This window comes from Podarcis bocagei (genome assembly GCF_964188305.1).
Source record: "Podarcis bocagei genome assembly, chromosome: 1".
NCBI classification, from domain to species: Eukaryota; Metazoa; Chordata; class Lepidosauria; order Squamata; family Lacertidae; genus Podarcis; species Podarcis bocagei.
In genome coordinates, this window is record NC_138125.1 from 64618039 (window position 1) to 64633139 (window position 15101).

At 41.4% G+C, this 15101-nt stretch overlaps 1 protein-coding gene across 5 annotated transcripts in view; it reads left to right on the top strand.

The window, feature by feature from the left end:
- Positions 1-15101, top strand: part of ANO3 (anoctamin 3) — a 256540-nt gene that overhangs the window by 235826 nt on the left and 5613 nt on the right. For all 5 annotated transcript variants that reach the window (XM_081164056.1, XM_081164057.1, XM_081164058.1 and 2 more), the window contains 9 exons: positions 1343-1379; positions 3216-3327; positions 4062-4119; positions 5322-5419; positions 5883-6028; positions 6855-7007; positions 7648-7795; positions 11030-11110; positions 12149-12254. In XM_081164056.1, the coding sequence (XP_081020182.1) occupies positions 1343-1379; positions 3216-3327; positions 4062-4119; positions 5322-5419; positions 5883-6028; positions 6855-7007; positions 7648-7795; positions 11030-11110; positions 12149-12254 (939 nt within the window). The remainder of the gene's footprint in view (positions 1-1342; positions 1380-3215; positions 3328-4061; positions 4120-5321; positions 5420-5882; positions 6029-6854; positions 7008-7647; positions 7796-11029; positions 11111-12148; positions 12255-15101) is intronic.

The following is a 15101-nucleotide window of genomic DNA, read 5'->3' on the forward strand; positions in this document are numbered from 1 at the left end:
AGAATGGGTGTGGATATACCTTTCATGACTATATACGTCCCTGAGCTGACGCATATAAAACAAGAAATTCTAGCCTAGGAACTTATTGACTTTGTTTGGATAAGCGTGACACACATAGTACTTTAATTAAATATTCAACACCATAATAATATATTTGATACTACTTAACAGAATATCTGGCTAGGACACACTGATTTTGAGGAGAGTAGTTGTAATCATCGTAGCCTGATCTAGCTAAAGTTTACTATTTAACACCCCAATAATATTTCTGATTTTATTTAACAGAATATCAGGCTAGGACACATGGATTTTGAGCACGACAATACTAAACGCAGTGTCTTCAATACATTTAAAGTTAAACATGATTTTTCCTGTGAAAATCTTAGAGAACTAAGTCGCTTCTTCCGTTTTATTTGGCAAGTCTCTGATGAAGGAGCTCCAGAGCAGACAAAAAAGTTATTTCAAAGAACTAGAAACGATCACCCACAAGCACATCACATATACATTTACATTTATTTAATGGAAAACATGTTTAACAGTGTAATTCAATACAAGTCTACATGAATGTTAGTTCCACTGAGTTCAGTGAGGTTTACTATCAAGTAAGTAGGCACAATACTGAAGCTGAATGTACTATGTAGCTAGACTTGTATATTGTATTTTAAGCATCTTCATAAATAGCACTCAAAGTGCAGACTCATTTTAACTCTATCCCAGAGGTGAGTTTGTTACATTAGCTCTCTGCACTGGATACAACTGAGTCCTGAACTGAATCAGGCTGGTTTGGGGAGAATCTGGTTGTTGGCTGAGCTGGGTTAAGATAGCCCTAGCTCAAGACAGGTCAGGTAAAAGGCCCAGATCCAGGCCTGTCAGAGGGGTAGAGCATAGGAAGCAGGGGCAGGCTTGAGTGGGAAAGGGGGGGGTACAAAAAGGAGAGACCTACCAGGCAGCTGTGTGTTCCTGCAAGAAGGTAGGGGTGGGTGGATGAATACCTTTCCTGCCTGACTTCTTCATCCCAGCAGGCCCCTCCTTTTCCTGTTCCCTGAAGAGCAGCACACAAGAGGATTTGATCCTGTTAAGTGTTGGTTGCTGCTCTTTCATGAGTGGCTCCCCTGCATGCAGAGAAGCTGCCCACAAAATAATTTGTCAGATTCACATCAATTGATTTCACATTAAAAGTGAATTAGTTAGTTTCCCATTAAAAATGCAAACAAAATGAAATCTCCCCCCCCCCACTGCATATGAATCTATGCATGCACACACACCTGTGGTATATTTTTATCGAAGTCTTTCCAGAACTCATTGCTAGAACACTTTTATTCTCTTCTTATTTCTTTTCCAGGTATATGAAAAAGTTGCCTATCTCTTAACAGATTTAGGTGAGTGATTTGCACTGATGAATGTTTCCATACTTGTGTTAGTATCTGATAAAGTGTCTAACGACACAGATAATGTAACATATGCAATTACAAGCTATCAATATCCGGTGTGCCTGAAAGACAACGAACCTGGTGAAAGGAAGAACATCTCCTGAACCAATAATTGCAAGAGATTATCTAAATCCAGAGGCCTTCTAAAATGATCATGGTGAATCATACCTAAATTTTGCCGATAGCTCATATGAAAGGTTGCCAATACATTGTCTATGTGACTTTATGCTAGTCACATAGACAATGTATTGAGTTTATGGCTTGTATCCAGTTGTATTCCTCTGCTGATAGAAGGTTCCTTGATGGAGTGGACACTTTCATAAGAAGAAAGAGGATGAGAGGTTATCTGTATTGATTTTCCCTTCGCTCTGCAGACCCAAAATCTGCTTCAAATGGTTGTAGAACCCTTGGGGCCAGTATAGGAGGTGACCCAGAGGGGCTGTAGGAAAAAGGAGAAACTTGTTACAATTACTCTCCCTCCCACCCCCCATTTCTACTCATGGAAGCCTTCACTGGATCAAGAAGCCTCCGATCAATGGAGGGATACCATTTAGATACAACTCTAGGTCTTTTTATTATAATGCACTTTATTACTGAGAATTTCGAATATTTTAATATGGGTCTGTTTTATGAGTTTATTTTATTTATGGTGAAAGACACTGTGGTAACCTCAGCAGTTCATTCCTAAAGCCAGGCAGAAGATTCTGATTTTTGAAGTGAGGCAAAATGAGGAGTCTGCCAAAGCAATTGTGGCTGTTCATATGGTGAAGCCTCTTGTGGTGTCTCAGTTCATGAGATGAATCAACATGGTTTCCCTTCAGGCCTTCCTCAGTTTAAAATATGGTTATTGTTTGTTTCTTGAAAGGAAAAGGTGCAGGTCAGCTCAGTTGGGGTGTTGATAAGCTTTTCAAGTGTGTTGGCAGCAATGCTAATGATCACTTGGTGCACCTCAGCTTCTTAAGACGATTATGATGATTATTTGGAAGAATGAGGATTGCAACATTTGGGCCTTTTTAATTTAGGGTGGAAGAAGAAGGCAAATAGGGGCTGACATGACAAAAGTGTATAAAATTTTGTGATGTGTGGAGAAAGTGCCCATGAGCTTCCCCCAGGAACCTGGTTAACTACTGTGAAAACAGAATCCTGGACCCCAGCTACAAACACCTTTGCTTTGATCTAGCACCTAAGATTGGTTATGGTCAAGCTGAATGTGTACAAAGTAGAATTCTCCCTTAAGTTGTTCCTTCTTCCAGTGCCAGCTTCCCATGGAAACAACAGCAACAACATTTCAATGAAAAGAACTTGGTACATAAAGGCTGCATATATTGCATCTGTCTAAAGGGACTTTAAAATATTATTTGCAAAACAGCAGCACACAATCCCAGCCTAGCCATGATCTCAACAAAAATTGCCCTCCATACAGCAATTATCATTAGTTAAAAAAAAGAAAACTCCAATTAGTAGCAATAGTAAGTAGCCAGTGTTATTAGTTCGCTGTATTGGAACCACCACGCTCATAACAAATACACTGAGGAAAGGGATGGTTAATGTTTAATCTCATGACTTTTTTGTAATATTTTAATATAAACGTTTATCTTGTTCAGAACAAATGTAAATAGTTGGGTTTTTTACAACTAAAAATAATCTTTAAACAGTGCGTTTCAAATATAGTGTCACAGACAGCTTTATGTGTATACGGCAATCTAGATCTTTCCTGCTAAAAGTTAGAAATGTTTATTTCCAGACTAATGTATATTGTGAATTCTGTTGCATTTTTTTTAATAGAACACCCTAGAACTGACTCAGAATGGGAAAATAGTTTTGCCTTGAAAATGTTCCTCTTCCAGTTTGTCAACTTAAACAGCTCCATTTTCTACATTGCCTTTTTCCTTGGAAGGTATGTATATCTGAAATGAGTTGAGAAAAGCATGTAAGAAACTCCCGGAACAAAACAACATTATATTTTAAAATCTATTGTTAATAGATGTTATTTCTGATTTAAAGTGCATCCCGGTTTTTTAAGGAGTGCTTCACCAGTCACTTACATGGAGGGTAAAGGTGTATGTATTGTAAACCAATATGTGTGAGGAGTTTACACATGTGTACTCCAATAGTTTCGGGAAATGGGGATGAACTAATTCAGATAATTTTGGTTATCAGGAAAAGAGTGTTTAGGTGTGTTTACTGAAGTGGAAGCTTCCCACTCCATTTTTATCTGGAGGGAAACTGCCAGTTGTGGAGGTGGCATCTGCTGGAGCAGAGTTCCATTTATCATTTCCCCTCAATATGCACTTCTACCACAATGAAGCAACATTCGCACTATACACTCAGTGCACTTTGGAGAGTTATGGCCTCCCCCCTCAAAATTCTAGGAGCTGTGATTTGCTTGAAGTGCCGAGTCCCTTCACAGAGTTGCAATTCCCAGAGTGGTGTAACAATAGGTTTACAATTAGTACTAAAAAGGAGATACACTTTTCTTTTCCAACATGCATCAAAACAAAAAGTGAGATAAGTAATAAGGATTTACTTTGGTTTAGCTTTAACTTTAATTTGTCTCAGTAAAAATGTGTGAGAGTCAAATATTTTCATTCTTTCTGAATTCAGCTGACAAACCAAAATATCATTTTACAGGTTTGCTGGACGTCCTGGAAAGTATAACAAACTTTTTAACAGATGGAGACTGGAAGAAGTAAGGATAAATTTTACTTGCACCAATGTAAAATCACTCTGTCTCTCTCTCTCTCTCTCTCTCTCTCTCTCTCTCTCTCTCTCTGTGTGTGTGTGTATACACACACACACACACACACACACACACACACACACACACACTCCTTTGCTCATGGACCAAATTACTGTTGTCTGAAATGGTCAACCTCTTATTCTGTTTCTTTTTAAAAAGTATTTAAAATATTTGTACAGTGGTGCCTCACAAGACGAAAATAATTCGTTCCACGAGTCTTTTTGTCTTGCGATGTTTTTCGTCTTGCGAGGCATTCGTCTTGCAGGGCACCACTGTATATGATATAAAAACAAATAGTCCTTTGAAATTTTTCCTATAAAAACAAATGGTCCTTTGAAATTTTTCCTTTAAAATGGTTGTGAATTTTCAGGAATCAAAGTATGTTCTGGAATAGCTTAAACACCAAACTTCCTTTGTAAGTGTGTGTGTGCTTTAGGGTATTAGCTTCATCAGGTCAACCAATATGTTACAGAGGCATGTGCAAGGTGCAATCTTTCAAGTTATCCATAACTACTACTTCTAACCTGCTTCTTCAACCTTTTGACAGTAGATTAGATAGTAATTTAATCACCCTCACCAAACCTGACTTCCAAACAGTATAGAACAGTTGATCATGGGGGTGTCCCAGGTCGATCGTGGTGAGATGTACAACCAAAATAAAAAGGGGGGGGGAGTCAACAACTTTGGTCAACCCTCCCCTAAAAATGCTCATCAACTCCTGGCAATGACAATAGGTAGATCACACTGGTCTTTTCATACTGTGAGTAGATTGCAGACAGCAGTATGTTTTAATTAACCCAAAATCCTTACCCAGTCAAGTGGATCCACAGCAGCTGCCTCTTGGCAGCAGCATCACTGTCACTCACCAAGAGGAGGAAAGCAAGGTGGCAGCAAGGTCAAGGCCATGCAGACACAATAGTGGAGCCATTTTGGTGCTCCCACTAGTGCATACACACAGACGCAACCTCTTCACCACCTTGCCTCTCCACCTACCGGTAAGCAGCAGCAACACTACTGCCTGCAGGCTGTTGCTGTAGCTCTGCCCCACTGAGCAAGCAACAAATGTCTGCCAGTTTGTTGCAATTGTATCTTGCCTATTCCCCTCTATCTTCTTTCTTAATGTTTCTGCTTTCTTATATTTCTGCTTTCAGTGTCATCCCAGTGGCTGTTTGATAGACCTCTGCCTGCAGATGGGTGTCATCATGGTTTTAAAACAGATGTGGAACAACTTCATGGAACTTGGCTATCCGTAAGTATGAACAGAGGCATCATATCAAATGATGACTTGATTATTGTATCTGCTGGCAAAGGGAATGTCCTCTCTTGCGTGGCTAACTCTTGGAGGTGCATAAAGAGAAGCCGTCTCTATGGAACTCTGTTTCCTAAAGACTGGAGAGTTTGATACTAAAAATTAATACTAGATGCAGGACATGGCAATCAGTTGTAATATATAAAGTGATTTTGGATAAAATTTAGCCATACTTTAAGGTTTAAGGGGAGGAATTCTCAAAGTGTTTGCAAGCACCATCAACAAGTCATCAGGAATTGATAGGACTGTCTCTATTCACAGGGATGTCCTTCTCTTAGGAGACAAATGTTCACAAGGAATGAGAGAAACTAGGAGGGCAGTGATGAGTTAAGACATCAGTTGAATGATTAAATTGTTACTGTGAGCGCTACCATAGATTCTATGCTTTGACTATCTAATACAGGTTACTGCAAAATTGGTGGGCACGACGCAAGATCAAGAAAGGAGGGCAGTTACTGGAGCATAAAATTTCTCTACCTCAGTGGGAAAAAGATTGGAATCTACAGCCCATGAATCTCCACGGTCTGATGGATGAGTACTTAGAGATGGGTGAGTGTTCCTATGAAGTTGCCCTTTTTCATAAAAAAGAGAAACTGGTAGATTCTTGGCTGTGAGTCCGGTAAGACCTGCTCCCTTTTCCCACCTGGCCTGGAAAGGTGGGTCCCTGACTGACTCCAGCTACAAAGGTGAGTCTGTTGAATAGGCTCTTGGGCTGGAGTATTTAGGGTTTTTTATTGTGGATAGAGTTGTTGCTGTTTTTGATATTAATTATCTTTTTGTGTGGTTTTTTTGCTTAATTTGGTTGTGTACTTTTGATGTTGTATTTATTGTTTATGACTACTTTTGTTACATTTGTACTTATTTGATTTTTGTATGTGCTGTAAGCTACCTTGAGCATGGTTTGAACTATGGAAAGGCAGCATACAAATAAAAATATGTATGTATGTAATTTGATGACTGTCATACAAATTCCGTCTTTTCTTAGACATGGATTCCCCTTTTCTTTTCTTTTCTTTTTGACCATCACTTTGAGGTTTTTTATTAAAGTTTTTCATAATACAATAAAATAGCTGCTATTAACAATACAAATAGAATAAAAGTCCTCTCTTAAAAGTAATTCTTAGCCCTTACCACCAACAGAGGATAGTAGCTCCTCCCAGCTCTCACCTGGGATCTTCCCTTTCTTCTAACCTCTCACCTTGGGACACAGACATTTTTCTGACTCTCACCTGGGGTCCTCCATCAACCATCTACCACCCCCATGAGTGTACAATCTCTGAACCTGAATAAAGGCCTGAGTCATAGGACTCCAAAGAAAACAGAAGGGTAACCAAGAGTGGTTCTCCCTTTTTGATCCTGTGTACTTTCTTTCCAGTTCTACAGTTCGGCTTCACCACAATCTTTGTTGCTGCTTTTCCCCTGGCACCTCTGCTGGCCTTGCTCAACAATATCATAGAAATCCGGCTTGATGCATATAAATTTGTCACTCAGTGGAGGCGACCGATGCCTGCAAGAGCAACTGATATAGGTGAGACAAAGCGCAGTCACTGTAGCAACTTCTTTTTATCATTTAGTCTGCAAGTTTTGTTTTTGGTTTACAAATACTAACCAACATGAGAGAGAAATCCCAAGCCCTGGCTTGGAAACAGTGAAGCAGAACTGAGCAGCAGGTCTCCTACCACATCCAGTTTCACGCTGCTTGCACTACCCAAGGCAGAGGGTAGCAGTGGTCATTTTTCACTCTCTTGTTTTCTGCTGTATCAGCTCCAAGCACAGGTCAAAGTGCTGCTGTGTGTGATCCACCAGTTCCCAAATGAAAATAGATGGCACCAGAAGTAATCTGATATGGTCCTAGCCTTTTGGAAGGGCAATGGTGTTGTTTTCGTACCTGCAGTGTAATAATTATAAATGAGTCTCAAATGAGGCATCACATACTGTGGCTGTGGATGATAAATTTGCAAACTGGATCTAAAAATGGAAGCTGTTTGTTTTCTAGACTCAGTTCGAATGAAGGGCAAGCTGTGCAGGGCAATTGAGAAAGTGCAGATTTAATTCTATTTTAGAACAAAGGCTTCTTTGAGCATGGACTGGGAAAAAAGTATTAAATAATCTGCTTTCTCATGTTTGCTTGTTTTGTGTTTAGCCTCATGATAATTATCCTCTCCTAGGGATCTGGTATGGAATCCTTGAAGGAATTGGAGTCCTAGCCGTCATCACCAATGCTTTTGTTATTGCCATTACATCTGACTATATCCCACGCTTTGTTTACGCATACAAGTATGGTCCCTGTGTCGATCAAGGATACAGACAAGAAAAGTAATTATGCCTTTTCTGTATTTTTCGCTGATGGACTCACTTTTGTATTTTGACAAAAGTTTGCATTTTTCCCTTTTGTATATTTTGCTCTTTATTTTGCATGTTTTATTATGGTTACAGTGGGCCAGAATGGATTGCATCAGAGGCCAAGCTAGAGCACTTGAACTGTGTGTGTTCAGTTTTAGTCACATGCTGGAAGTGAATGAGACAGCTGGAAAATTTCAATTGCTTAATATGCCCCCAAATAGTGAAAGACCTAGAAAACATTGTGCTAGAAACAAAACAAAACAAAATATATTGCAAGACTACATCCCCTCATCCCCTCCAGGCAATTACAACAGAAAGAGGGATGTTAACAGAAATATAGGGATGCTCCTGAATGTTGTCAGCCGCATCCCTGTGCCATGGTTCTCCCCACCTCAATTAGGGATGGAGGAGAAATTTGTACCAGTTTCACTGTGGTCTAAACCACAGAGTCTAGGGCTTGCCGATCAGAAGGTCGGCGGTTTGAATCCCCGCGATGGGGTGAGCTTCCGTTGTGCAGTCCCAGCTCCTGCCAACCTAGCAGTTCGAAAGCACGTCAAAGTGCAAGTAGATAAATAGGTACCACTCTGGCAGGAAGGTAAACGGCGTTTCCGTGCACTGCTCTGGTTTGCCAGAAGCAGCTTAGTCATGCTGGCCACATGGCCCAGAAGCTGTCTGCGGACAAACGCCGGCTCCCTCGGCCAGTAAAGCGAGATGAGCGCCGCAACCCCAGAGTCGTCTAATGGTCGGGGTTCTTTACCTTTACCTTTATGTAATTCACACCTCCTGAAACAATACACAAAGCGAAGCACACATATCCATCAAAATGCACACATCTCTGAATTTTGTGATGGGGTTCTCCAACAACAACAAAAATGTACAGTCATGCATATATTAGAGAGAGTGTTCATAATGTGTATATTCACACACACAAAAAGAAAATACATTATATCAGGTACAACTGCATGCAAAAATGTGTATATTAGAATACATATGCACACAAAAAAAATTCAGGAGGATTTTTTTTTTTAAAAAAAAATAAGGAACTGGAATTGTTATGGCAAAAAGAGAATCTCAGCAAAACTGGCAGATTTGTCTCTAATTCCAGTTGACCTCAAATCCTGATGTACAGAACGCAGCTCACCCAGTGGTGATCTCAGCTTCCCAATAGTGGCATCACTGCCACTTGCTAGGAGTAGCAAGGCTGCAGTGAGGTTGGGACTATGAGTCCTAGATGTGGTGTTCTTCAACAATGGAACTTTATTTCTTATGAAATATTTCCAAAGCCTGGGCTTGTTTTTGTATCAGGGTTTATCTTCTCGGACGTGGAAAGCTTACACCAGGGAATGAATTTTGAGAATTACCATAAGAACTAAGCCATCTGTGGTCTTTAACTTGTCTAATGATGTACCCTCATCACATAAACATCTAATCAGTATTTTTGGCCTGTTGGTGTCAGGGGTCACCTGTTTCACACAAGGCTTTGGTAGGGTGTTGCTTATACAACAGTACTATTATTTATTGTATACATTGCTGTCTACAATATGAAATAATGGTTAAGCTAATTTTTGATGTTACCAACTGACAGTGTGTGTTTTTGTTCCTTGGCTTTACAGTTACACATTTAATAGGTGGGTATGAGGGGAAATACTGCTTAACACAGAGAGTTTTTTTATATATTTTTCTAATCTGCTCCATCATCCATAGCTCTTTCTTGGCTCTAACACTTTTCACAGCCAGTATCCTGCCTTCCATACAATGCCCCCAGATTTTGTAGCCCAATGAGAAAACAAAAAAGATAAGCTTTGGGCCTAAGTGTCAGCTGCAGCCTCATCAAATGATACCATTAAAATGCATTGATGCAGTCCCTGTATTGTATTGGCTCATTAATGAATGAAAATGTTTGTTTATACTATGTTGATCTGCCCTCATACAATCAATGTTCTTCCGCCTAACAAAGGAAAGCCATAATTTCACTGAGGGAAAGGCAGAAAAAAACCCAACCAAGTGCCAATCAGATTGAAAGGGGGGAAATTCCTTTCCGGCCCTGTCAACCAATGACCCAAAATTGGTCAGTGAAGGCTCTAACCTGGGGTCAGCAAACTTTTTCAGCAGCGGGCCAGTCCACTGTCCCTCAGACATTGTGGGGGGCCAGACTATATTTTGGGAAAATAAATGAATGAATTCCTGTGCCCCACAAATTACCCAGAGATGCATTTTAAATAAAAGCTCATATAAAAACAAACTGATTCCCAGACCGTCCGGGAGCCGGATTTAGAAGGCAATAGGGCTGGATCCGGGCCCCGGGCCTTAGTTTGCCTATCCATGCTCTAACCTGAGAGTGGGCAGACAGAAAATGCTAAAAGCAAAATGGCTGTGAGCTCCGGGGAAGCAGCCTTATATAGGCTTCCCCTCCCCTCTTCAGCAAGGGCTCATGGGACAGCTTTTTCCCATGAACCCATCACACAGAGATAATACTGGGCAAAGCCTTGCCCAGTTTTTTGCTGCAATCTATGAGCCACAGCGCCACTGGGCAAAGGCATCCCATGCTTATTGGGCACAGAACGGGGCTTACTGCAGTGTTCAACATTTCCCATATGTTGGGAGTTTCAGCATCTAAGGCTGCACATGTGTGCACATACCAAATATATTTTTGACATATTGGGAAATTCATTTATCCTCCCTCTACCTACCCCCACCCAGGCAGTGGCATCCATTATTTCATTATTTTGATTGCACGCATACAGCCCAATGTTGCATGTGAGGACCTCTGAAACTGGGCCAGTTTAACAGCATTAGTTGCACACCTGCTACAATTATTGCATTGTCATTTGGTATCATTAGTCAGTCTGAGAAGGGGACCTGGCTGCATTCAGCACCTCTGATTCTGGTTGGCCACTGCACAGTGTGGAAATGTTACTTAAGCACAGTTTTGACCTCTTAGACGAAGAGTTGAATTGTATGCTCACACAAAGCATAAACCTCATCTTACATATTCAAGACTTTATGGGTCTCTTGCAACATAAATCCCAAGAATATTTTGGCAACATCATCCTTTGAAAATATGATGGGCATGGCATTTGAATCATAGGCACACATTGATAATGGCAAGGAATGTGAATGAGACCTGCTTTGCATGCATAAGCACAACAGAACCATGATGAGCTCATTTCTTATTGGAAACTATTTCCCGGGCTTTCTTTTTTCCAGATGTTTGAGAGGATACGTCAACAGCAGCTTATCAATATTTGATCTGAGCGAGCTTGGCATGGGATATTCAGGATATTGTAGGTATGTATTATGTCACTTGCTTAATTTCAGTGCAAACACCAAAGAAGCTTGACCAAAAAGTCTTGAATATCCTTTTTAACTGCTTTGATGAATATATTCAACAGAGTTCAGCTGAGGGGGAGATGTTGAAATTTCACAGCAAATTCACCAATCCACCACATCACTATTTATATACAGTCACACCTCGGGATAAATACACTTCAGGTTGAGCGCTTTCGGGTTGCGCTCTGAGGCGACCTGAAAGTAACAGAGTGTGTTACTTCTGGGTTTCGCCCCTCGCGCATGCGCAGACGGTCAAATGAACGTCACATGCATGCACAGAAGCGGTGAAACGCGACCCACGCATGTGCAGATGCGCTGTTGCGTCTTCTGTTCGGGATGAGAACAGGGCTCCGGAACAGATCCTGTTCACATCCCGAGGTACCACTGTACATGGTTAAATCACGTTACTGTGTTTGCTTTAAAACATTTATATCCTGCCTTCTAAGACTCACACCTACTTTGATAAAAAAAATCAAAACCCAACAGGGCAAAGGGGTGGGGAAATGCTAGAAGGTCAGTGGAAAAGAGCACACTTTTTGCACTTCAGAAGGGCTGCAGAAAAGAAATGTTCAAAATCTCATTGGGTGGTTATTCCATAGCCTTGAGGGGATTGCAGTGCTGCCTTCTCTTCATATCATGTGGGCCTCACACATAGCCCATGAATAGTACAGGATCATATTTACTGTCAGAAGTGTGGATATACCAGACCACAAACTGTACTTCATTTTTGCCCTGCACATAATTCACTAATATTGCCTTTAATATCTTGTTTTCTAGACATTCTAATTCATAGAAGGCATTCATTTATTTTGCAACTTTGATCATAAATAGGCATATCTCTTACTCATCCTTCACACTGTTTTGGTGGGTTTCCATATATAGCTGCTTCTGTCTTCTGCCAAAACACCACTGAAATGGGGAGCGCAGGCTGTCTTCATGATTACAAGTGCCTCTAGTTTTACCAAATGGCTTTCATCTCCTTTATTTCCATCACAGGTACAGAGATTACAGAGCGCCCCCGTGGAGTTCGACACCCTATGAGTTCACCTTGCAGTTCTGGCATGTTCTTGCTGCTCGACTGGCTTTCATTATAGTGTTTGAGGTTAGTTATATAGTTCTTAAATGGGGCTACTGTACAAAGGTAAATTTTACATCCATTGCTCTGCCCATATTTGCCTCCAGCCCCACAAACTGTTGGAATATGGGTCCCAGAGGATTACCCAGAAGACATTTGTTTGGAAGAGTTTCCCATTCCCTGGTGTAAATGAAACACACATTCATAACCCTCTAACTGCTGGCATTATGTTCACATAGGGAGGATTGCAGGAGCTGTTTTAAACCATGCAATTTTGGGATAAAGGAAAAGGGGTTCTTCATCACTGGTACAAGATGTATTCTATCTTCCCCTTTCAGCCCCCTGCCACAAGGACACGGTAGATCGCTGATACATGCTAATATTAATAATCAAGGATAATTAACTAGTCACTGCATTGCTTCCCAAATATACTAGAATCATAGAATCATAGAATCATAGAGTTGGAAGAGACCACAAGGGCCATCGAGTCCAACCCCCTGCCAAGCAGGAAACACCATCAGAGCACTCCTGACATATGGTTGTCAAGCCTCTGCTTAAAGACCTCCAAAGTAGGAGACTCCACCACACTCCTTGGCAGCAAATTCCACTGTCGAACAGCTCTTACTGTCAGGAAGTTCTTCCTAATGTTTAGGTGGAATCTTCTTTCTTGTAGTTTGGATCCATTGCTCCGTGTCCGCTTCTCTGGAGCAGCAGAAAACAACCTTTCTCCCTCCTCTATGTGACATCCTTTTATATATTTGAACATGGCTATCATATCACCCCTTAACCTCCTCTTCTCCAGGCTAAACATGCCCAGCTCCCTTAGCCGTTCCTCATAAGGCATCGTTTCCAGGCCTTTGACCATTTTGGTTGCCCTCCTCTGGACACGTTCCAGTTTGTCAGTGTCCTTCTTGAATTGTGGTGCCCAGAACTGGACACAGTACTCCAGGTGTGGTCTGACCAGAGCAGAATACAGTGGCACTATTACTTCCCTTGATCTAGATGCTATACTCCTATTGATGCAGCCCAGAATTGCATTGGCTTTTTTAGCTGCCGCGTCACACTGTTGGCTCATGTCAAGTTTGTGGTCAACCAAGACTCCTAGATCCTTTTCACATGTACTGCTCTCAAGCCAGGTGTCCCCCATCTTGTATTTGTGCCTCTCATTTTTTTTGCCCAAGTGCAATACTTTACATTTCTCCCTGTTAAAATTCATTTTGTTTGTTTTTGCCCAGTTTTCTAATCTGTCAAGGTCGTTTTGAAGTGTGATCCTGTCCTCTGGGGTGTTAGCCACCCCTCCCAGTTTGGTGTCATCTGCAAATTTGATCAGGATGCCCTTGAGTCCATCATCCAAGTCGTTGATAAAGATGTTAAATAAGACCGGGCCCAAGACAGAACCCTGTGGCACCCCACTAGTCACTCTTCTCCAGGATGAAGAGGAACCATTGATGAGCACCCTTTGGGTTCGGTCAGTCAGCCAGTTACAAATCCACTGAGTGGTAGCAGAGTCAAGACCGCATTTTACCAGCTTCTTTACAAGAATATCATGGGGCACCTTGTCAAATGCCTTACTGAAATCAAGGTAGGCTATATCCACTGAGTTCCCTTCATCTACCAGGCTTGTAATTCTGTCAAAAAATGAGATCAGGTTAGTCTGACATGACTTATTTTTCAGAAATCCATGCTGACTATTGGTGATCACAGCATTCCTTTCTAGGTGCTCACAGACTGTTTGCTTAATGATCTGCTCCAGAATCTTCCCTGCTATTGATGTCAGACTGACTGGGCGGTAATTATTTGGGTCCTCTCTTTTCCCCTTTTTGAAAATAGGGACAACATTTGCCCTCCTCCAGTCTGCCGGGACTTCGCCTGTTCTCCAGGAATTCTCAAAGATGACTGCCAGTGGTTCTGAGATCACATCTGCCAGTTCTTTTAATACTCTTGGATGCAGTTCATCTGGCCCTGGAGACTTGAATACATCTAAACTAGCCAAATATTCTTGTACTGTCTCCTTAGTTATTCTGGGCTGTGTTTCCTCTGCTGAATCATTTGCTCCAAATTCTTCAGGTCGGGCATTGTTTTCTTTATCGGAGAAGACTGAGGCAAAGAAGGCATTGAGGAGTTCAGCCCTTTCTGTGTCCCCTGTTTGCATTTCACCATCTTCTCCTCTGAGTGACCCCACTGTTTCTTGGTTCTTCCTTTTGCTACGAACATACCCATAAAAGCCTTTTTTGTTGCTTTTAACCTCTCTAGCAAGCCTGAGTTCATTCTGTGCTTTAGCTTTTCTGACTTTGTGTCTACACGTGCTGGCTATTTGTTTGAATTCCTCTTTGGTGGTTTCCCCCCTTTTCCATTTTTTGTACACATCCTTTTTTAATCTTAATTCAGTTAAAAGTTCTTTAGATAGCCACCCTGGCTTCTTTAGGCACCTTTCATGTTTCCGTCTCATTGGTATTGCCTGACGTTGTGCTTTTACTATCTCCCTCTTAACAAACTCCCAGCCATCATGAACTCCCTTTCCTTTTAGTATTGCTGTCCATGGGATCTCACCCAGCACTTCCCTAAGTTTTATGAAGTCGGCTTTCTTAAAGTCAAGAAATTGAGTCCTAGTATGCTTGGCTGCTCCTTTCCGCTGTATAGTAAACTTCAGAAGAGCATGATCACTCGCGCCTAATGATCCTTCCACTTCTACCCCACTAACCAGGTCATCAACATTGGTTAGGACCAGATCTAAAATGGCTGTTCCTCTTGTTGCTTCTCCCACTTTCTGGACAATGAAGTTGTCTGCAAGGCCAGTGAGGAATCTGTTTGACCTTATGCTCTTGGCTGAGTTTGACGTCCAACAAATATCCGGGTAGTTGAAGTCCCCCATTA